We start from the raw sequence: 24,798 nt of genomic DNA on the forward strand, positions 1-24,798 counted from the left end.
AGACTGTGCAAAACACTTAAAACAACCATAACTTATATTCAAAATTACATTTCCACGCATAAATACCAACTTTTTGTGTAAAAACTTGTTTCTTTATGTGTGTGCGTGCAACGTCGAATGAGCGTTGGTCGACTACTGCCTCGCATTGCAGCTGCTCAGTGAGCTAGGGCACTCACGACTGAGTCGGGTTTGTTTATGTCACGGTTTTGCGGTTCTGTGAATGGATCTGAAAAAATCGTGTATGCGTCGCCGATTTTCGCGTCAGGACCCCTGACATTTTCAGCTCTGAAAATCAGTATTGATTAAAAAATTCATAACTCGCTCAATGATTTTTTGCACAACCTCGAAATTTCTGAAAAGTTGGCATTTTATGTCCTCTAAAACATATCAAAAAATAAAAAAAAAATAAAAATAGTGTTTTTTTGCAAATCAAGTTTTAGTGATAAAAAGTTAAATAAAAAAAATCACCAAATTATTTTTACCGTGTATCATTTTTTTCCAGTGTAGTCCGTATCCATACCTACAACTTTGCCGAAGACACCAAATCGATCAAAAAATTCCTTCAAAAGATACAGTTTTTTGAATTTTCATACATCATTTTTGTATGGACAGTTGCCAAATTTGTATGGAAAATTATATGGACGAACTAATGATGCAAAATGGCTTCTTTGGGCATACCGAAGGCACCAAAAAAGTTTCAGCCGGATTAAAGAATACAAAAATTAGAATTGAAGAAAAAAGACCGATTTTGTAGAGAATTGCTCAGTATGACTTGTACTTAAAAAGTTATTGGTCATGAAAAACATAATTTCTGGATTTGTATTAATATTTCTCCACAAAAAATGCCTGGGATCATTTTTTAATTTATTGTATGATTTGAAAGACATCTTATGCGATTAGAAAAATTATAAATAAATTTCTTGAAGTTGTACGATTTTTGACTTGAAGCCTTGAAGTCAAGCCATAAAGTGCACACTTATTTCAACCATTAATTTTGCTGTCCTATACATTTTTTGTTGTTAAATATTATTCAGAACCGGGATCAGAACAATTTGCCCAACATTTCAAATTTCCGGGAATCACATTTCTTTTCGTCAAAGGATAGCTATTTCAATGATCTGTTTCATGAGTTATTGGAATGAATATTCTTGTTAAATACTGAAATAGTAAGTTTTTTACGTAAATTTTGACGATTTGTTAAATTGGTTGAAACCGGATTAAATCCTTTCGAACCTCATGATCAAATGATTAATCACAAAAGTAAAAAAAATGTGAATTTACTCGACACGGAAAAAACGAATCGAATGTAAACTCAGTTAATGTAAACTTGAGATTCGACGTAAACGGTTGAATCATACGTAAAATCGTGTTTTTACGTATAATTTGTTGCATATTTACATCAAATTGCACTTAAATTTATATGTTTAATCACGTGCAAAAATGTTACATCATAAATGATGTAACATTCGGAAATATTTTTTTGTAGAGTTTAATTTTCTTCATTTCCTCATATTTTTTTCTTTATTTTCATTTTTTAATGAAATCAGGGCTGAAAGAGATGAGGTCCTTTCTGATGAACTATTTATCTTGAAGTTCTGGCAACCCTATATCATACGATACATTTGGCAAAAGATCATTCTAAATAAAAAAAAATCATTTGTTTATTATATCCATTTTACATAAAGATTTAAATCTCAAGTATCCGTCATCCGGATACAATGAACAAAATATTTGAGTAATTATAGCCAAAAGACAGTAATTTTACCGTTACTCACGCACCCACAACTTGTAGTTATTGTTATTATTATTTATTACGCTTTCCTGTCCAGCCACCGAAAACCCATTTCCCCCCTCCGAAAACAATGCAGCGCAGTGACCGACACGACCCATTATGAGGTGGTCTCGTCTCGTAACCGGGTTACCCACCTAATCAACTGCGTGCGACCGCACGATCGAAAACCCTAAACATCACTCGACCGTTGGTTTTTGAAGTCACGATGATCTGTACCCGCGCTGCTGAGCAACATTCTTGTGTGCTGAATAATAAATCCAGTTCCAGTTGTGTCGGTCGTACCAGTCAGAATGCGCAAATTGATTCCAATTTATTCCATTTATAAACCCACTGACAAATACCTGCCTGGCTAACACACACACTCATCAAAGTGTGAACAAACGTTTGCATTTTCAGCAAGTCTTGAAAGACCCTTAGTCAAGTGGCTTTGATGACGAATTCTGGTGACGTTTTTCGGTCTCATTATAAGCCCATTCTGTCGCAGGTCAGGTGTGTGGTGCACATTAAAAAAAATCATGGTAAAATTACATCGAGTTTTTGTAACAAAAATAAAAGCATAGAAGAGAGTGATCAGTAGTGCGGTGCCTGTGCGGACGCTCAGTCCTGTTTTTTCGTGTTATTTTCCGTCTCTTTTATGTCGCTGTTCGAGTGCATGAGGTGATCGGTCATTTTAATTAAATAATGGCATCAGTAGTGCGGTGCCTGTGTGGACGCTCAGTCCTGTTTTTTCGTGTTATTTTCCGTCTCTTTTATGTCGCTGTTCGAGTGCATGAGGTGATTGGTCAGTATAATTAAATAATGGCATCAGTAGTGCGGTGCCTGTGTGGACGCTCAGTCCTATTTTTTCGTGTTATTTTCCGTCTCTTTTGTGTCGCTGTTCGAGTGCATGGGGTGATTGGTCATTTTAATTAAATAATGGCATCAGTAGTGCGGTGCCTGTGTGGACGCTCAGTCCTGTTTGTTCGTGCTATTTTCCGTCTCTTTTGTGTCGCTATTTGTGTACATGGGGTGATTGGATTTCTTCTTCTTCTTTTTTCATTTATTTTTTGTTCGCGCGTTCGTTGGCCGATGAATTTTATTTTTGTTCTCTTTATATAGTTTTCGATAGAAACGATCCGATTTTGTTTTTTGAGACAAGCAAGTCGTATTGCTGGATTAAGTCCTTTCCATATCATCGAGGATCGGAAGGCACGTCGACGGATATGTTTTAAGGCTTATGATATAAAATAATTTTTATGAATGAAGCCCTTCCTACATCACCGTTGATCGGAAGGCACGCCGACGGAGAATTTCTGGAGAATCGCGGTCGAATTAATACTATATTTAAATCCCTAGATAGGTATCTTTCCGCAGCCGGCTGCCTAAGATTTTTAAAATTTCAACCGATAAACAAATTGCTCATGGTCGCATCACCTACCACAGTGAATCCTGACCTCATACCCATCTTACTAACCCCTCAAAACTCATGTGATACTTTGTCGGAGACGCAGTCGATTTGGCGGTCCCATCACTCAAGTATCGGCTAACATTCCCATCCACTTCCCCGTGTCTTACCACTGGTCGTGGCCGGCGTCGGTATTGATCAGCACGATAGGGACCTTTGAAAATTGCGAAGGGGTGATGATTGGTTCCTACTTTTCATCTGTGGTCCACGGAGCAATGTTTGGGGGTCCTGGTCAATAACGAAGTAGCAGCTACGGGTAGACACCAATGCTATGCTATGCTATGCTAAAAATAAAAGCATAGAAGAGAGTGTAAATTTACATGTTGAACGTGTAATTTTGCTAAAACTTGGAGATTTAACTTTTTTTTTTCCTGTGTATAAGAGAGGACACGCGCACACTAGCTATATTTAAATGAAAGGTATTCTTGTTCTGCCGGCTTTTTGGGCAGAGTTTCTGTTGTTTGACATTGAAACACACACTCACACACCGAATGTAGCTCCGACCTCACCGGGCCGGAACGATAAAGTGCTGCCGAATTACGACGTGTCACACACGGCGTGGTTCCGCGATTGAGGAAACACACGTGCCAAATCTACCAAAAATGTATGGTATTATCTGGTTAGAACAATGTTTAAATGAAGGTTTAACTCATAAAGTAAAACTAGTACTAGTGTCTCCTTAAGATTGACACTACAACCTCTGCGTGTACTACTAAAATCACTTCCCAGAATCATTCAAGTCTCCAATCTCCGCCTCCGAGTGGCCTTAGTCACATGATGGAAGGCACTCACACTCCGAAAGACGCAGATTTAAATTCATCTCCTTACACAGCGGAGCCAGTTTCCGCCGTTGAAATAAGAGCTTAGATTCCACATATTAGTCGTTCACACCAATCCAGCATCTTCCTTTGCTGTGAGCGACGACGCCTCAGGTGATTCCATTCTTGCCTTATGGGGATCACGGCGCTAATTAGTAGGTTGTTGGATAGTGGGAGATTATGGGTACGAAATGGGACAAAAAAAATGAGAAAAAAATTATAATCCCTACATAGAAGAGACAACTGCAAAACCGTGCACCGTTTTCAAGTTCTTTCAAGGCGTTCTTTTTTTATTGTCGAGATTTGGCAAAAGTTGAAAATATAATGATTTTTTGAAAATGGGGAAAAAGTTGACCAAATATTTCGACTTCATTTTAAGGTGTTAATTAGAATTTAAAATAATTTATTTCTTGAGCTAGAAAATCGGACGCACATTTGCTGAGTTATCGTCTCTTAAAAAGACAACTCAATTGTGATGTATGAAAAAAAATCATTTTTTAGTTTTTCTTTCGGAGGCTGTATCTCAGCAACCTTTGGTACAATCTTGAATATTTTTGAAGCAAACTTATAGGAAATTTTGTGATCTTCTAGAAAAAAATCTACGCTTTATCATGATTTTCAAGGAAAAATAAGTCATTAAAAAATAAAAAAAAAGCATTTTTAATTTATTAGAAAAATTGGCATCTCTCTCAAACGAATTTAGACCAACTTCCAGTGACAATTTTGGCTCGACTGTCAAAAATCTAATTTATAAAATGGGTTAATATTAAGGGTGTGATTATTTTTCCTGAGAAGTAGGCAACATCGACAAAGTAAAACATGGTGTAGATTTGAAAGGTGTAAAATTACATCTTTTATGATGTAATATTACCTCAGCTTAGACTGGAAATGTGGCACAGTGGACTCTCTCGTTGTCGATATTGAAGGGACCGTCGAGAGCGGGAGTTATCAAATTATAGAATGAATAATCGAAGCAATCTATTTGAAGGGACTGCAAAGTTTATTAATATCGAGAAGATCGAAAGCCAGAGAGTCCACTGTATTACAACAAAAATTGTAAATTTACACATTTTTATAGAGAAAATTACACATTACACCCAGATGTAATTTTACCATGATTTTTTACTTATACTACTTATTATTCTACAGCTTTACACCAAATCGATTAGAAAATCCGTTCTAAAATTTATGTTTTGAGCTGGAAGGATGGAACAATTTAAAAAAAAAATCATGGTAATCATCTGGAAATGGGTATATATCTTATGTCAGAAATGAGTAATTCTCTCAAATTTCGGTCATTCGTTTTTTTTGTATTTTTTAATCCGGCTGAAACTTTTTTGGTGCCTTCGGTATGCCCTTATAAATTTCCATACAAATTTGGCAGCTGTCCATACAAAAATGATATGTGAAAATTCAAAACTCTCATATTTTAAATCTGTATCATTTGGAGGAATTTTCTGATCGATTTCGAGTCTTCGGCAAAATTGTAGGTATGGATACGGACTACACTGAAAAAAAATTATACACGGTAAAAAAATGGTGGTGATTTTTAATTTAACTTTATGCCACTAAAACTTGATTTGCAAAAAAAAAAAACACATTTTTTATTATTTTTATTTTTTTGATATGTTTTAGGGGACATCAAATGCCAACTTTTTTTTTGTGGAAAAAATCTTTGACCGACTTATGAATTTTTGAATCAATACTGATTTAAAAAAAAATCTAATTATTGGTCGCAAAAATTTTTCAACCAAAAAGTACTTAAGTGTAATTTTTATAAAGTGCACCGATTTCAAGTTATAGCTATTTTTAGGGAACTTTTTTGAAAATAGTCGCACTTTTCCATTTCATTAAACTAGTGCACATGTTTGCTTACTAAAAAAAAAAATTTTTGAAATGCTGAGAAAATTCTCTATATTTTTCTTCTTTGAACTTTGTTGATACGACCTTTGGGACCATCCATAAACCACGTGGACACTTTTTTGGGAATCTATTACCCCCCCCCCCCCCCTTCGTGGACAATTGTCCATACAAAAAAATCTTTTTGTATGGATCGTGGACAATCGCCATACCCCCAAAAGTGTCCACGTGGTTTATGGATGGTCCCTTTAGTTGCTGAGATATTGCCATACAAAGGCTTAAAAAACATGAAAATTTATGTTTTCTAAGTCTCACCCAAACAACCCACCATTTTCTAATGTCGATACCTCCGCAACTAATGGTCCGATTTACAATGTTAAAATATGTAACTATCGTGAAATTCTCCGATCTTTTCGAAAAAAATATTTTCAAAAATGTCAAATAAAGACTAACAATTCAAAAGGGCATAATATTGAATATTTGGCCCGTTTGAAATGTTAGTCTTGATTTAAAATTTTTGAAAATATTTTTTTTGAAGAGATCAACAAATTTCATGAATGTTTCATATTAACAACAGCTGGATTAAAAAATACAAAAATTAAAATTAAAAAAAAATATCGATTTCGTAGAGAACTGCTCAAACTTTACCTCTGTAGATATGTAATTTTGCCACTTTTCTGGTGTAATGTTACTTTTCAGTCTTAATTAAGGTAAAATTACATCATAAAAGAGGTAATGTTCAACCTTCCAATTTTACAAAAAAAAATAACTTTGTAGCAAATAATGGATGACGAAAAGTGACTGAAAAATATTGAACACGAAAAAATATTGGATTTTTCACAAAAAAAAAACAGAAACTGAAAAAAAAACAATCGAAAAGCAATTAAAAGATGAAACATAAAAAAGAGAATCCATAAAGCTAATCTAATACCGTCAATCAAAAGTTGGTCGAAATAACTTTCTCAACCCAAAATTACAACCCCCTTTCTCCTTTATTTTGGAGAGTTGGACAAAAAACGTTACTTTATCCACCCTAAGGTGGTTGGTGCCTTCCTCGCATCCATGTTGTATTTTAGATTGTATTTACAAATTAATTCAAGAGTTTTTTTTTATTTTTTTTTTCATTTTTTTTTTTTCGTTCATTTTTCGAGTGATTTTATAGCCTTGCCTCAGGTGAGGAAGGCAAAAAGGATTGTAAATTGCTGTTCTGGTAAAAACAATAATTAAAAAAAAAATAAATGATTTTTTTTTAAATTTAATAAAAAAATTAAAAAAAAACTCTTAAATTAATTTGTGAAAACAACCAAAAATACAACATGAATGTGAGGAAGGCACCAACCACCTGAAGGTGGATTAAGTAACGTTTTTTGTTTTGTTTTATTTTAAGTATTTAAATTTATCTTTTTAGTTTATGTTTGTTTTTGGTGGAAATTGGCCTTTTCTACCACCTCCTATCATTACATTTTGCCTTTCTAATTTTTTCATGTTTTTAAGTCACTTTTTAATTTATTTTTTTGCTTGTTTTTCACATGTTGTGCTATAGAATGGCACCATTATCTTTTAAATTGTATTAAAAATGCGCAGAGGCATAGTCTGGGACACTACACAAATTTCTGCATGCATCTTTTTACTTAAAATATAGGAAATGTTTGTAAAAAAACACAGCTAAAGCTGACCCCTAAAGAAATGCCACCTGAATACGGGATGATTAAAAAATAGGTACTGCTCATCCTCAACGGAATTCAACTCACAAATCTCATTGAAATTTGATAATTTTTCGGGATAACTTAAAGGGTAGTGCTTTGGTGATCTTAACGGATAGCAGAACAAGTTTCGTCATATTTCATGTGACGATCATCCAAGTCCAGGTTTCCTAGGAATTGATATTTGGAAATAGAACCAATTTTACCTGAACCAGATTCTTAACAACACGACAGCCGTCCATTGCCGGTCGCTCTCATGTTGTGGTAGACATCAGGACCAGGGGACAAAGATATGCTCCACTTTTTTAAGAGGATAAGGGAAATCCTCGATTGTATTTCCAACTAGGTTTCGCTTTAGAGCTGGAGAGTTTTGACAAAAACTTTAAAAAATTGATAAAAGTATGGTTTTTCAGATATTTTTCAATATTATGATCTTCGAAAATGCGTTTCAAAATAAAAGAAGTCTCACAATTTTAAATGAGCTTTTTTTAAAAACTTGTGCTTGTTCAAATTATGACCCATTTCCCCCGAAAACAAACCCTTTGTCCAGCGCAACTCTGCCAAAGTTGTCGTCATCGTGCCATCGTGATTGCTGGCCGCCGCTTCCAGTCGGCACCATCAATATTAAAAGTGTGTGCTGTTTTACCTTTACCAGGTATTCCACACTCAGGGCGGGGGGGGGGAGACCTCCAGTAACTGCCCTTACATGGTGGTTAGTCATCATCCACCCACCCACTCAATACTCATTCATTTTTCGCATTCGAGACTGTCGCGTCAGTGGTCAACACACTCGTTTTTTTTCAGTTCTATTGGTCGACTTTGTGTGTGTTTGGAACCCCACTAATCACAGCCCCCCGAGACTGATAAGAATTCCGTTTGGTTTGCGTTGCCGCCTGTTGGAATTGTCTCTTCTAATACTAACCAACCAACGTTGGCAAGTCGCAACAGTTTAGTCTGCCCGCCAGTTCGGTTCGGTTCGCCGCAAAGGTTGTAACGCACGCGCGGAATTTATCGCACTTAGTGGTTTGTAAGCCACCCAAAAAATTGACCAAGACCAACGTGTTTCAAGTTGGGGGTGGATTCTTTCAGCAAGTTTGAAACCAAAGGAAAAAAAAAACAAAAATTCAGTTCACTCGCAATGAATCCGCATTTATGAATGAAACGCAAAGTGCAAGTGTTGAGGATGGGCATTGGAGTGGAAATTTCATTGTGATTGTTTTTTTTATGTCGGATAGTGTTAAAGGTGTGCACTTGCAGCAGTAGCAGCAACGGCAGCAAATGCAAGACCAGCCTGAACCAAAGCTGGAGCCAATATGTTGCAGTTAACGGTGATACCTTTGAGTAAGTGATCCGTGAAAAAGAGGTGTGACTGACTGGCTGTTGGGCAGGGGGAACGGAACAGAGAGACCAAAGGGATATTTATGGTGTATCGATGACATTGACCGATGAGAAATAATGAGACCTGAGACCGGTTCGAGCGAGTCTGCAAACATTTGTGAATGAATGAGTCTCGTGGCTGGCATAATTACGAATATTTTGAAATTTTATTTCATTTGAAAAATATCAACTAACCAAGTTGTATTTTGTATACCTGTGTAGATAAAAATTAAACAAATGTACTTTAAGCTCAAGAATAAACATCACCATTGTTAATAGACGGACATTTGGCAAAAAAAAAAATTGCTAGGGGAATTAATCAGTCTAAGCCGACCAATTCTCATCATTTTTGCGGTTTCCGCTATTAAATCAACATTTTCAGATGTATCATCAATGGAGAGTTGTTGTTCACTTTTATTTGAGCTATTTATTACTTTGGAACAGGCAAAAATACTTTATTAAAGCTGTAATTCATGATCAAAGTGCTGATAGGCCGATAATAGAAATAGGCTGAGAAAGGGTATATTTCCTAAAAATCAGAAAAACAATATTGCTAAGAAAATTAATTTGCAACATGCTGTTATTTTCATGAAATCAAAATGATTTCAATCATTTAATAGTAGTTTATGCAACAAGTTGCAAAATGCAGATTTTTTCAGCACGAGTCGTACATTTATCCAACGAGGTTTATCGAGTTGGATAAATACTACGAGTGCTGAAAAAATCTGCTTTTTGCAACTTGTTGCTTACAACATTTTTTGCAATTCCGAAATCGCTTTTTGAATGAAATTTTATATCAATCATCCATGTGTTAAATACAAATCGGTTCCAAATAAAAAATATTGAAAAATGTTACTTTACGATACAAGTGTTGAACAGTTAAACTTTTCAGCACCTATTTCAGGACACAGCTCGAGATGGGCGAGAAAATTATTCCGTCGAGGTTCATTTGCAAAAAAAGTTCATTCGTCAAAACAAAAAATCAAAAGTGTCGACTACAATTGTCGAACCAGAGACCTTTGATACTACTAACCCAATGACTTAACTGCATCGGCCACAACAGCTTGGTTGCTAAGGATTGGTCAGATATCCAAATATGGTACTTGTTGGAGATTTATTGTATCAATTAACGAATGTTAATTGTAACATTATTCTTTCGATTTTTGCTTTGAGCCCTGAATAAATTTTGAGGGAGCGATTCTCTCGACTCTGAATTTTGGGTGTAGGGTAAATGCATCTGAATGATTATTCCTGTCCAATTCAACAGAAATAATTGAAATCAATTAGAAATTACCACGTGGTTGAAATATTTGCAAAAAAAAATACAAATTTGCTATGCAAAGATTCTGAATAATATCAGGATTACTCGAAATGATTATTTTCTAGTTAAAAGAAGGTTTGCAATTAAACATTCCAGCCGTTTCTCACCCACTGCCTGACGTATGGCGTCGCGGTGTTCATCAAGCTTCCATAGCATGCTAAGGAAAATTTGATGCTTTTTGAGGGAAAACCGTTGATTCCGGAGACATCGGATTGTTTGCCGATGCGCCAGGTCTAGGGACAACGAATCCGTATGCTCTCTTCGGGAAAAGTGTTCTCCATTTCCCATAGTAATTCACATGTTAACTTTAACCGACGTCGCTTTAACCCTGATGCGCGCAGCCAGTTTACAACCAAATGAGCTGATATTTGGCATGAAAGTCCCTATGGGCATGCCCTACAAGGCGAACCATACTAAAACTTGCTCCGAGAACTTTTTGAAAAACGTACCCACCCTACTATATAATGTTCAAAGCGTTGAAGCAAAACCTTAAGCCTTGATTAAAGATTTGATACTTTCAGAGAATTTAAAAATATTTAAGAATTTATGAGAATTTTGATTCGCTAAATTCTCGTGTTAGTTTTCAAAATGTCCTAAGCGCCATTTTAAAACTAAGCAGCTTTTCGATCGATTCTTGTTTAATTCTCGGGTTAGTTTTCAAAACGTCCTTAGAGCCAAAGCCCTCAAGTGGAGGAAAACGATGAACAAGTTTTTGACCATTATTTTAATTCTTATTAATATGTAAGAAGGTTTCAAAGGCATATTTTTAGTCAAAATGATTGCTTTGACTATAAGCTATGGTAGCCATATCAAGTGAATGAAAAAAAATAGCAATTTATGTGTGTTTTAGCCTTGTTTTATAACACCAGGTTGATTCGACCTTTTACATGAGCAAATTGTTTCATACGTCCCTGTACTTGGGACTTTTTTTGAGTAAGAATGACAATACGACCATTGGCAAAATTTATTTGTTTTGTGATTAAAACACATTCAAATCAAACATTCTTATTTTAAACATCGTTTCAACACCCCCCGCAAAAGAGCAGTCGATGTTTTGTGTTGATTGGGAGAAAACATCGCAGTGGAGAAAAGTCCAACTGACAGATTTTATTCTCTCTCTCGCGTTGGTTCATACGCCAGCTGAGAGCACGAACAAAACGACGAATTACCACTGATTTGTTTATCTTTTCTTCAGTGGTCCTTGGGACCTTGGAGAACTCGGGTTCCTGGAGTTTCTGCATCTTGATTTTGTGTTGATTCAAGCTGCCACACAAAATGATGATTGTGGGGGAAGCTAGCCGCCTCTGCCGGAATAAACGACTGAAACTTCGTTTTGCTGGCTGGCAATTTGGAAAATATTCTTCGCGCATCATTTAGGTCATATAATCAGCGCAATGTATTAAACGGGATAACAAATATTCATCTTTTTTCTTAAAACTCATGTGCCCATAATAATTAAGCAATTATTATGGAACTTACGTCCTTTTCCTTTGAGCGTAAGTACATTTTTGAAATTACCAGTACTTACGACCTTGCATCACCAAGGACGTATGTGACTTCTCCGTATGAAAAACACATTCGACCTTTTTATATGCGGGCGATATTTTTGTTCAAATTATTTGTTTTGGAAATTCTGCTCGAGTAGATCGTTAGTAGTGCGTTAGAAGAGTGCAACCGTGCCAAAAAATAAATTTTGAACAACTGGCGCTTACGACCTTTTGAAAACTAACCCGAGAATTTAAGAATTTGCTATTTGAAAAACAATTAAAATTCGATTTTTTTTGGAGAAACAAATAAATAAATGTCGCAAGTCGTTATGGCTGTTACGCTGTACAGTCCAGACTGGACTATCCGAAGGCCTTAGCAAAATTTCACTTCGGATAATCGACCTCTAAACTTAAGGTGACTAAGAACTTTTAAATCCAAGATGGCGGCCAAGATGGTGGTGATGAAATATTGAAAAAAGGCATTTTTCAATTTAATACACAACCAACTATTTAAATTTGACTAAAATGGGGTCGCAAAACTCGAGTTTGATGTAAAAAGTAAGAAAATTAAAAAAAAAAACACGAAACAAAAAATGTTTTGTTCGTGATTCGATCTTTCGAAGTCTCATACAAACCTTCGGAAAATTGAGTCTGGACTGCATTGCAAACCAGAGAATTTAATTTTGTGAAAAAGTTTAAAACATTTTATCAAACAATTTAAGAAAAAAACATTAAGAACTGAATTATAAAAAGTTTAACGCTCTACAACCCATCACAGCCTTTAGACGGGCTCCGATCTAAAAAATCGCCGAAAATAAATTTTCAAACCATTTATTTATGTTCAAAGTGGTTTTATTTCTTTTTTCAAAAATTGTGGGCTTTGACTTGTGTCTTTGCCAATGCTTTGAAAAATGTCATTATTTGAAAATTAACTCATGAAAACGAAATAAATGCAAATAAAAAAAGAACGAATGATTCTTTATTGGACCTAGTACCAATATTGGACCCAAGCGGCAAAATTATAGTGATTTTATCGATTTCAACTAGTCGTCGTGATTGTTCAATTGAAGAACATTCCTGAAACCACTATCAAAATTTTAACACAATAATGATAATAATGACATTTGATTAGATTTCGAAGAAAAAAAAATGAGTTTGGATTAAATATTCTTGAGAACAAGCCGGAATAAGTTGAAACTTTGCAAGGTAGTTCAAAAATAGGGTCAACTACCCTAATGGAATGGTATAAGAAAAATATTAAACAATAAAAGTACTGTTTTTCGTAGAGAACAACTCTCTACAAAATCGGCCGATTTCGACCATTTTTATTTTTTGTATTTTTTTATTTGGCTCAAACTTTGTGGGGGCTTTCCCTATGACCAAATAAGCTATTTTGTGTCATTGGTTCACCCATACAAGTCTCCATACAATTTAAGCTGCTGCCCATACAAACATGGTACGTAAATATTCAAACAGCTGTAACTTTTGAGTTAATTTTCTGATCAATTTGATGTCTTCGGCAATGTTGTAGGTACTGTTGAGGACTATTGAGAAAAAATAGGCACACGGAGAATTTTTTTTTGCAAATTTTTAAATAAACTTTTTTTTACAAAAACTCAATTTCCCAAAATACGTATTTTTTGATTTTCGAGATTTTATGATATGTTTCAGGGAACAAAAACCCGCTACTTTTGAGCTATAGAGAAACATGGTCAAAAATTTGCCGCCGAGTTATAAATGTTTGAAAAATTCGTGATTTTTGGAAAAAAAATCGAAATTGCATGCAAAAACAAATGTGACGTCATTTTTTTATGTCAAATTGAATTTTTAATCGAAAAGTACTTTACAGATTTTTTTTATAAAGGGCCCTGTTTTCAAGATATAGCCACTCAAAGTATGATTTTGGCGAAATATTGGCAGTTTTTCGATTTTGAAAAATCATCCCAAAATTATTTTTTTTAAGAAGATTCGACCTCGGGTTGCTGAGAACAAAAAAACAACCACCATTTTCTAATGTCGATATCTCAGCAACTTATGGTCCGATTTTCAATGTTAAAACATGAAACATTCGTGAAATTTTCCGATCTTTTCGAAAAAAAAAATATTTAGAATTTTGTTTAATCAAGAATAACATTTAAAAAAAGCCAAACATTGAATATTACGCCAATTTAAAATGCTAATCTTGATTTAATTTTTTTCAAAATATTTTTTTTCGAAAGGATCGGAAAATTCTACGAATGTTTCATTAGAAATTTCCGGTTTTGGTAAAGAATTGCTCTAGAACAACTGTTGCTCCTGAAGACAAGAAAAATAGATAAAAGTTAGTTAGGCCGCTGCAAATAAATAAGTTTATGTCGAAAATGAGTGAAGTGAAGTGATTTATCCATTGAAATTAACTCTCTTAATAAAAAAACAAATTTGAAATGTCCAAAGGTAGAAAAAATAGGGGTGCGTTGTTCTAATATTAACAGGCAACATTCCATAGATATAGATAACCAATCAAATCAGTTACCAGTGTTATCAGCACAACAGTTAAATACAAATATCGAAGATGATCACTACCAATCAGCTGATGACGCTTGGTGGCCAACTAGATTAGAAACCAGAATTCTCACCACCAGGTGCTATCTAACAGCAATTGGCGCGTTATCAGCCCAGTCCCACCCAGTCAACCTGAATCGCGTGTTGTTCGCCGTATACGCAATTTCATCTTCATCAATCACAGCTTCGCTGCGCAAGTGCAAATAGTTACCTCGCGCAGCGTAATTAAATCCCCGAGGAATTTTATCTATATTGTATCACGTTATAATATAATAATAAAAGCTTTGCGCGCGAAACCCTTATCATCGGTCTTATCAATGTTTTTCTTTGTTTTTTTTTTTTCTGTTTTCAGATTCTTCCACCAAAATAGACTGCACGCTGAGTTCGGAGAGTACCGGGCAGGAGTGTTTGGAGAATGTGTGCCAGCGGATTTCGATTGGGCAGCCGGAGTTTTTCGGGCTGCGGTACGAGGTGAAGGGCGGGTCGAGCGGGGAGATGCGATGGGTTGATCTGGATCGGCCGATTAGCCGGCAGTTGGAGAAGTTTTCCGCGAACGTGAAGGTGTTGTATTTGAGGGTGATGTACTATGTGCTGTCGGGGGTCAGTTTGATTAGCGACGAGGGGACGCGGAATTACTACTTTTGCAGTTGAAGCACGATGTGGTGGAGGGTCGGATTAATTGCGATCCGAAGCAGGCGGTGATTTTGGCGAATTACAGTCGGCAGGCGGAGTACGGGAACCATCAGGATCGGCATACGGTGGATTACCTGAAGACGCTGCTGTCGTTTCCGCAGGAGATGATAATGGCTAATTTGTTGGAGCGGTTGACGGAGGAGGTCATTCATCAGGCTTATGAGCTGCACAATGTGACGCAGGGGGCGGCGGAGAGTTTGTACATTTCGGCGTGTCAACAGCTGGATGGGTACGGACAGGAGACGTTTGCGGCCAAGGATGAGAACGGGGCGGATGTTACGTTGGGGATCTCGGTGTCGGGGATCATTGTGGCGAGTGAGAGTAACAAGTTTTACCCGTGGCGGGATATTAAGAACGTACTGAACCATAAGAAGTACTTCAACATTGAGTGTTCGGACGCGAACGAGAATGTGCGGTTTACGGTGTCGGACTCGACGACGGGGTCGTACATTTGGAGGTTGTGTGCGCTGCAGCACAGGTTCTTTGCGCGGTTTGAGAAGAATCAGACGCAGGCGAGTCAGCTGAATTTGAACCTGTTTCAGCACGAGAATTTGAACGACAGCCGGGATGATTTGTTGAGTGAGAGTCAGTACCAGATATCGGCTTCGGCGATGGGTCACATCATGGGTTCGGCCAACTGGCAGAGCAACAATGAGTTGGCGAGTCACTCGAGCGTGTGGAATAACGCTGGGCCTTCGATGATGGTGGAGACGCAACCTTCCCCCGGGACGACCAACATTGGCAGCGTCAACAATCTGAACAACAACAGTCTGGCGAACGTCAACGCCAACGTCATCCAGTCACGGTCTTCGCTGCAGGCCTCAACGCTGGACATCAACCTGAACTCGTCATCTTCGGTGCCATTGGAGTATTCGAATCACGGCTCGAACTGGGCCATCAACCCGGCCGGTTCGAACGCCTCGCTCATCAACCGTGCCCAAAGTTCGTCCTGTCTAGACTTGAGCAACAACAACGTCAGCCAAGACCGGGAGCGGTTGAAGGCGTTGCTGCCGACGTATCGACCCGCTCCAGACTACGAAACTGCCATCCAGCAAAAGTACCGCAACAGCACCAACGACGTCCGGTTAAGCAACGGGAACCTGCTCCACCTGTCCGCCTCCCAAATGCTAGCTCAAGACCCGGGCCACTTGGTACAACATAACCGGCAGTCAACCAGACGTGTCCTACTTCAACCAACCCATCCAGCACCAACCCACGATCCACCAGCAGCCGTACCCGGACGTAACGCACCACACGACGACGCACATGATCGGACCGCACTACTCGGACGCTTCCGACTACGGCCTTACGCACCGCTTCAAGATGATGCGACTGGTCAAACCACCCCCGCCCTATCCGGCAAACCGTCTCAGCTCAACCTCAACCCCGGACCTTGCCTCCCACCGGGCCCTGCTCGGCTACCGCTCGCACGTGTCCGGATCTAGTCCCGATCTGGTCTCAAACCGTTCCCTGCTCAATGCTCAACTCATGCAAATGTCTCAAAACAACCAGATGTTCTACCCGGGAACCCACCAACAACAGCAGCAACAACTCCGACACTCCCAAAACATCGTCCCGCACGGAACGTACGAGAATCTGAACTTTGTCGAACCCACCAAACCCACCGCCAACGTCATCTACTACGTCCCCCGGGAAGTCGAACACCTGCTCATCACCCAGGACGGAACCCAATTCCACAACGGCATCATCCCCAAACCTCACCTCAACCGATCCGCCCAGCACATCAACGGCTCCATCGAACCCATCTACGAAAACGTCCCGCTCCCCTGGAAGAACGAAAACGAATCGCTCGGTGAAATCCGCAACCGAACCTCCAGCGTCCAATCCGCCCCCGGCATCACCCGTCACACCCAACCCCAAGAACCCCAACAACCCCAATTCCCCATCCCGGAGCACGTCCACCCACCCCCACTCCCAGAACCAACCCCCACCCTCCACGAAACCTTCACGATCCCCACGAACCAACCACCTCCCCAAATCACCCCGCAACCAATCGAAGCCATCAACCGGTCCCACTCGGCCGCAAACGTGCTGGACGCGTCCGCGTTCTCCAACTACACCCTCGAAACGACCACGACCACGATGGCGGCGCCAACCAACTCCACGCACAGCAACTCGCACAACGACTCCGGCATCAGCTCCCATCCGAGTCACAACGTGAGTGCGGCGACGTCGTCATCCGCGAGCAACTCGACGGCGAGTTCTTCGGTTAAGGAGACCAAGCGGAGGAAAATCTGGGATATTCTCGGGGGGAGGTCGAAGAATTCGGCCGATAAGCAGAAGAGTGCCACGTTGGGGCGGGAGAAGGATCGGAAGAATAAGGCTGCGGCGGCGGCGGCTGGGGGAGGGGGAGGAAGTGCCAATAGTTCGATGAGTGAGGGGCAGATTAAGCACCGGTGGTCGACGGGGATGCCGCGGCAGCAGCCGCTGCCGGCGAATATTAGCAAGGAGAAGTTGGTGAGTGATGGTTGCGTTTTTTGGATGGCGGGGTGCCTTCCGAGGTACGAGGCTGTGGGGAGAACTTTCTTAATATTCTTTGTGGTATTCGGTATAATAAATAATGACTGCGACTCCAAACCTGTTTAAATAAAATTGTTTGGAAGTTAGCAACTTGCTATTGCTATTTGCTATTTTTTATTTAAAAATTAAGTTCAAAAAATTACTTCAATTTCTAATTTTATCGACAAATTGGCAACACTGCCAAATGGATTTTGACCAACTTTTTGCCATAGCTCAAATGATAGCATCTGTTGGCATCTGAAACATATCAGAAATAAATTTTTATACTATTTAATATTTGAATTAAGTGGTTCTTAAACGCAAATAAATAAATAAAAGAAATTCTAGAAATAGTTTAATTGCGCTAATAATTTTCGAATAAAAAATACATTTTTAAGTGTAACATTTGTTTTTTTTTTCTCAAAGAAGCAACACGTACATTTTGGCCCAAAACTTCAACTCAATCGGGAAATCCTAGGGGAAATCCCTTCTTAAGGTTCGAATTCGGAAAAATTTACAGGTTTACAAAATTCAAAAATTTTAGATTCTTAAAATTCTTAAATTGTATAATTGAAAAATTTCTAAATTGCAAAGTATAAAGATTTTTTAAATCAATTTTTAAAAATTATAAAATCTTTAAATTAAAGGAGAAGATGTGCTATTCTAAATTGTTAATTTTTATAATCCCAAAATTCAGAAATTAAACTTTGAAATTTAATATTTTTGAAATTCAGAAATTTTAAAATTAAATGTTGTTATTGTTACAATTCTAAATGGCTAGTTTCTAAAATTCGGAAATACAAAAATTCCGTTAAGGGACCATCCATAAACTACGTGGACACCTTAGGGAAGGAGGAGGAGGGGGGGGGGGTGGTTCTGCGATTTTCCACGCTCCATACAAAAAAGATTTTATTTGTATGGAAATTGTCCACGATATGGGGGGGTGAGATTTTAAAAAAAAAGTTTCCACGTGGTTTATGGATGGTCCCTAAACAACAATACACAATCAAAAAAAACTAAAAATTCATCAAATATTTAAAAAGTAATCCAGAGGAAAAGAAAAGAGAAAATTAAATAAAGGGACCATCCATAAACCACGTAAACACTATAGGGAAGTGGGGGTAAGTATGGCGATTGTCCACGCTCCATACAAAAAGTTTTTTTGTATGGACAATTGTCCACGAAGGGGAGGGGGGGGGGTGTTGAAATTTTGAAAAAGAGATTTTTGAGATGATTCAAAAATAAAAATAAAATCCTGTGGTTAAAGTTTTGATAATACAATAGTGTATTAATTCAAAACCTTGGGCATGAGTAAGGACCTCGACGCCGTTAGCAATGTTGGCTTTAAAATAAAATTTCGTGATAATATCACTTCCCCCCAGCCAACATTTTTGCCATGCGAAGCGGGCCTCGACGCTGTGTCTAGGTTTAATTCCTAGCTAGGAGCCGAAACGAAACTAACGAAACTATTGGCACTACGCCCCCCGGGGCATGGCCTTCCTCTAACGTGGGATTTCTGCTCCAGCGCCTCTGACGAGACAGGAGAAACCGGGACCGACGTTTTACTTCACCATCCGATAGAAGCTCAGTGGATAAGGCGGGAATCGAACCCGCGTCTCATAGCATCATCGGGATCGGCAGCCGAAGCCGCTACCCCTGCGCCACGAGACCCACGGAGCCATCAGTGTCTTAAGAGGTGGTCCCAAGGCCGAGTAGGAGTTCATGAAGCAAATTAGTCGTCTCCCACCCCTTTTAAATTGAAAAATGAACTCTGAAACCAGCGCTTACTCACAACAGAAACAGAGGCCTCTTCTAGGCATTGTAGGATAGAATAGATTTTGAAATTTATTTAAAAAAAAATATTATTACGTAGCATTTTGATATGTCAAAATTTCCATAGAGTCTCGGTCAATCAATAGTGCGATGATATCGGACAAAATTCGTTAATCTGTTGAACTAACGGTTTTCGGATTATGGTTGTATCGACCATTGTTGCGAATCGATGGTCTACTGGAGCCTTGACGATCAAATGGAGCCTAACATTTCAAAAGGGCGCATGGGTTTTGTGAACAGGAGTGTGTCTCCTTCACTCAAATGACAGTTTACATAAGGTATAATAGAGATGCACTCTTGTTTGCAAAGCTCTATGCCCTAATGAAATGAATGGCATGAAATAGTCGTCTTAATTACAAGTGTTCAACTTATGAACTGTTCATTTATGTTTATTGGTTTTTGGAAGCGGCAAGACTGGTTTAAAAACAAGATCCTTTACCTTATTTGGCGTTATAATAAAACATTCGGGGATTTGAGATTAAATTTACTTTCAGACAGTTTAGTTTAGGTTGTTGATTAAAGTTAGATAGTTTTCCGTAGATGAATAATTGGACTTAAATGATTAGTTGATTTGAACGAAGTGTAACATTTCATTGGCAGATCTGTTTCTAGTTGTAATGTACGACAAGACTATTGACGGACGTGACAGGTCGGCAGTTAGTTTTCATCTTTTTTCTCTAGTATTTTTATTTCCTTTAAATTTGGAATACATCATAGGTTTCTTTTGTATAGATCTCCGATTAGTTACATTTTCTTATTTAATTAACTAATAATTTAATTTATTCCGGGCCTTCTTACTTTGAATCACAATTTCAGATTTTCTTTATTCAGTGTTAAACTTTGATTACCGTAACTGCTCAAATCATCCAAGTTCTTACTACTCACATCAACACTAATTTTCTTTCACCTCCCCCCTCCCGATCCCCTATATCTTCCGGTGGTGTTCATTTGGTATGCAATACTAGTTCGGCCACTACCCTTTTTTCCACAAGAAACCGGACTTGGACTGACTTGAGGCCGCGTCCCCCACCTTGCTCCGTAAAACGAAAATGAAACGAACAATAGTGTATTAATTCAAAACATGATATGAAATTCATACAATCGACTTGTTTAATAAATAAAAAAAAATGCCAGATTTTTTAAACTTTTGAATATTTGAATCCATGAATCACGAAATTGTTTTTTTTTAATCAAATTTTAGGTGAATGACCTAAAATATTACTTATAGCGACATTTGAATGAAACAAGTGTTGTAAAATGCATCATACATCAGTACAGTTTTTTTTACAATCATTAGATTTTAAAAAGTTTAAGTTTTGACGAAAAAAAAACTTTCACAAAAAAAAATGGCAGTACTGTGCATCGAAATTTTACAAAATTCATTTTTTTAACTATTTGAATCATGCAGGCTCAATGTGATTATCAATGATGGAAAATGCATTTCAAATTGTTTCCAGTTTATTAAACGTCTAATTTAATTGAAATTTTGAAGTTTTTTGAATAAAATATGTTTTTTGCCCCCTGATTTTTGGAGCTAATATTGAAGGGCATAAACTTTGAAAAATATTTGCAACGGCCTAATAATAAACAAATATAAAAAATAGAGAGTATACAGTAAAACTAATATGGTAATTTTAGAACTAATTTTTTTAGATTTTTTTTTTTGAATCTCAGAATTTAGGCCTTTAAAGATTCTGCTTTAAAGTTTAGACCATATGAGGAAACTCTGGATATTCAATATTATTATATCGAAAAGAAAATTATTTAAACGTTTGTAATTTGCATTTGCATTCAAATTAACAAATCCAAATTATACAAAATTTTCATCAAAATGCGTACAGCTCAATCCTCCCCCATTTTTGATCATTAAAAATCCATTTTCAACCTATTGCAATCATTAAAAAGTGTTGAGAAAAATAACACTTAAAATTTTAAAAAAAGTTTGATTTGTTCTATGTGACATTGTTCTTAAACATGTCTTTTTTTTAGAGGTAAATTTTAGCTGTTGTTTTACTGAAGTTTCCTAAATTTATTCCTGAGTATATATTAGACTGGCTCGTCGTTATATGGAAAATTGAAAAAATGATCAAATAAAACAAGAGCAAAGTTTTTTATGCCTTTTGGGCCTCAAAACAACCCCCTTAAAATTTGGGAGCGATTGGTGGCGTCCACACTTTGCGCATTGCATTTCAATTTTGTATGGGAGTTAGTATGAAAAACTCTCTTTTTTACATTTTTGATTTTTATCATTTTTATTTTCCACTATTTTTTCAAACCAACAAAATAGCGTTGAAATTGAGAAAATTCTCTTAAACTTTCCCGAAGAATGTATTGTGCTAACTCGCTCCTGTCAAAAGATACAGCGTGCTCAAAACAGGTCTGAAACGTGATTTCCGAGAAAAAAAAAAAACACACACACACAGTTTAGACCAGTTTGGACGCAACCAATCGGTCCCAAATTTTGGGGAGTTGATTAGGGCCCTAAAAGGCATAAAAAAACTTTATTCTGGTTTGATTTGATCATTTTTTAAATTTTCCATGTAACGACGAGCCAGTCCAACTACAATGTATTTTAAATAGTTTACAATAAATTGTAAAAAAATCAATAGAAATTTAAATTTTCACCAATAATTTTGTTTTTGCCCCTGGAGTCTAGGGTTTTTTTGGAAAGGGGTTGAAATAAAATTTACAATTATTAAATAATTAATTAATATAAGACAATAAAATTTAAAAAAGAGTACAGAGTTTCTCGTCCTTTACGTATATCTGCGTGTACCTTTAATTACGTGATTGGAGCAAGGGCGTCTATACGAAGTGTCCCTACACAAATTTCAGTCATGTATCATTTTTATTCTTAACGCCGGTATTTGAAGCATTATAATTCGTCTGAAAAGGGTATACATTGCATTATCTTTACAAGCCATTTTCAAATGTTTGTCTTGGATTATTTCATATCATATTTTATAATCGTTAATTTAACAAAATGCTGAGTTAAAATCAAATCCAATTCCAAAATCAAGAAGATTTGCAATAGGAAGTTTTGAATAAAAGAGTCAATTTTTTTTAATATTTATTTTTACTTAAAAAAATTAAAAATCATTACAACAAAAAATCTCCCTTTTACCACAGTGCTCCCTGCTCGAATCGAAGGTCGCCGACCCGCAGCTGTACTGCGAGTTCGAGCGCATCCCGAAGCGCGTCGAGAACGCCAAGTACGACTGTGCGCTCGCCGACGAGAACAAGAACAAAAACTTCGACCCAAACTTCCTGCCGTACGACAACAACCGGGTCCGGTTGACGCCCACGCGCGACAACCGGATGGGCTACGTGAACGCGTCCCACATCACGGTAAGATCACGGATGCTTTGAGTTTGTTTGAAGTTGGTTAACGTTGGATTCGATATTCACAGAGCACGGTCGGCAACAAGCAGCGGTTCTACATCGTGGCCGAGAGTCCGAACGACACGGTCACGACGAACGTCTTCTGGCAGTGCGTTTGGGAGGCGGACGTGTACCTGCTGGTTCAGCTGTCCAACGAGCTCAGCTACATCCCGCAGTCGAGCGAGCGGTGTCTGGAGTACGGGCAGGTAAGAATTAATTGACCGACGGTGTGCCTTCCGAGCAGAGATGCTATGAAAAGTGCTGAAAAAAGCGCGTTTTGGATTTTGTGTAATTTAATCTTTTTTTTTTACAGTACCAGGTGTGGCGAGAGTTCTCGCAGGAAACGGACCGCTGCACCACGTCCAAGTTGCGTGTGTATCATACGCAGAGTCGACGCTACCGGTCGGTGTGGCACATTTCGTACAACGAGTGGGGCGACCAGAACTGTCCCCGCGACGTGGGACACTTTTTAGGTGAGTTCTTCGGTTCGATTTTTTTGAGTAAAGTTTAAAAAATCTCAATATTTGACAGGTTTCCTCGAGGAACTCAACTCGGTCCGGCTAGCGTCGATCGCCGAAGTTCCGCCCTCGCACAACACCAACCCGCCTGTTCTGATCCACTGCAACGAGGGTGGTGGCCGCACCGGAGTGACCCTGGTCGCCGATCTGCTAATGTACACGCTGGACCACAATCAGGTAAGTTTAGCAATTTTAAAATCTTTTAAATTTGTTCTAAACTCAAAATTGTCGATAGGACCTGGACATTCCCCGCCTCATCGGTCAGATCCGCCAACAGCGGGACAACGTGATTCCGTCGCTAGCACAATACAAGTTCATCCACGCGCTGCTCATCCACTATCTGAAGCAGACGCGACTCATCTAGAGTTCACGGTTCTCAAAAAACGCGCAACGTTTTATCTAATGAAACTTGGAAGTATTTTTTTTGTCTGGAATATTTAAGCTTAACACATACTACTTGACGAAACTAGTTTAGAGAACAACAAAAAACGACGACGACGACTAACACAAAAACAAAACAGCTAGGGAATAACTAAAACGAACCGCGCGTGCGTGCCTTAACGAAACAATAACGGGAGGATTGTTTAAACATACTGGCCTTAATCCTAATCTAGCGAAAAGTAATTGTAGCAAAAGTTTGAAGAATTGTACATAGCAAGAGCAGTTTAATGTAATGCCATTTTTACATGTATTTTGTAGTAGGTTATCTAACTTTATATACATTTGTACTAACTTTTGGTAGCACTGAAGAGAGAGAACGAGAGAAGAGAGTTATTTTTATACCCAAACTGGAAGACTAGAAATAAGAAAAAAAGTGTTACATTTGTTTTGATCAAAAGAGAAGTATTTTATACCTGTATTCGACTAACCTGTATTGTAGTTTGTATTTTAGACCCAAAACGAGATGGCTCAATTCGAAAAAAATATACGTCCACAAACAGAAAAATTGTACTGTTTTAAAATTTTAACAAAGTGTTCGTCTTTTGTTTATTGTCCGAAATCCATTTTGGGGGTCATCCACAAACAACGTGGACACATTGAGAAGGGAAAGGGAAGTTGGAAAGGGTGTTTGCGATCAAAGATTCAAATAAAAAGTTAAATTTAGATCACTAATCTAAATAATTAGGTCGGTTAGGTCCAATGCCCGCTGGATTTTAAGTTTCCTAAAAACGTTATTTTGAAAGGTTGAATAAGATCCTTTAATTTTCTCGTTAAGACTTTGTTAATCGGACTGCTGATTGCTGAGATTTAATCACTCAAAGTAAAAAAAATGCCTCATTTTTTTACTGGTGGTCGCAAACTCTTGGTCTTAATTTCATTGTTTAAAAATATGTTTTGTGTGGTTTTATTCTTTTTTGATAAACATTATTTATTTTTATCAAGCTCACATTTTTAAAGAACAAATCTCGAGTTTTTTTTTTTTTTTTTTTTTTTGAAAATGTCCTATAAGCTATTGTGTTTCATATGATTGTAGGACCTATTAAAAAAACTCTATAAATACAAAACTTAA

The 24,798-nt window shown here is 37.7% G+C and overlaps 1 protein-coding gene across 1 annotated transcript in view; it reads left to right on the plus strand.

Moving 5' to 3' along the window:
* Nucleotides 1-24,239, plus strand: part of LOC6034399 (tyrosine-protein phosphatase non-receptor type 14) — a 37,139-nt gene extending 12,900 nt beyond the window's left edge. The window contains 8 exon segments of the mRNA XM_001844665.2: nucleotides 14,696-14,983; nucleotides 14,986-16,186; nucleotides 16,188-17,514; nucleotides 22,519-22,737; nucleotides 22,800-22,976; nucleotides 23,084-23,243; nucleotides 23,302-23,465; nucleotides 23,524-24,239. Coding sequence (XP_001844717.2) covers nucleotides 14,696-14,983; nucleotides 14,986-16,186; nucleotides 16,188-17,514; nucleotides 22,519-22,737; nucleotides 22,800-22,976; nucleotides 23,084-23,243; nucleotides 23,302-23,465; nucleotides 23,524-23,652 — 3,665 coding nt within the window. The 3' untranslated portion in view covers nucleotides 23,653-24,239.
* The last annotated feature ends 559 nt before the right edge of the window (nucleotides 24,240-24,798 follow it).

This window comes from Culex quinquefasciatus, chromosome 2 (assembly GCF_015732765.1).
Source record: "Culex quinquefasciatus strain JHB chromosome 2, VPISU_Cqui_1.0_pri_paternal, whole genome shotgun sequence".
Lineage (NCBI taxonomy): Eukaryota > Metazoa > Arthropoda > Insecta > Diptera > Culicidae > Culex > Culex quinquefasciatus.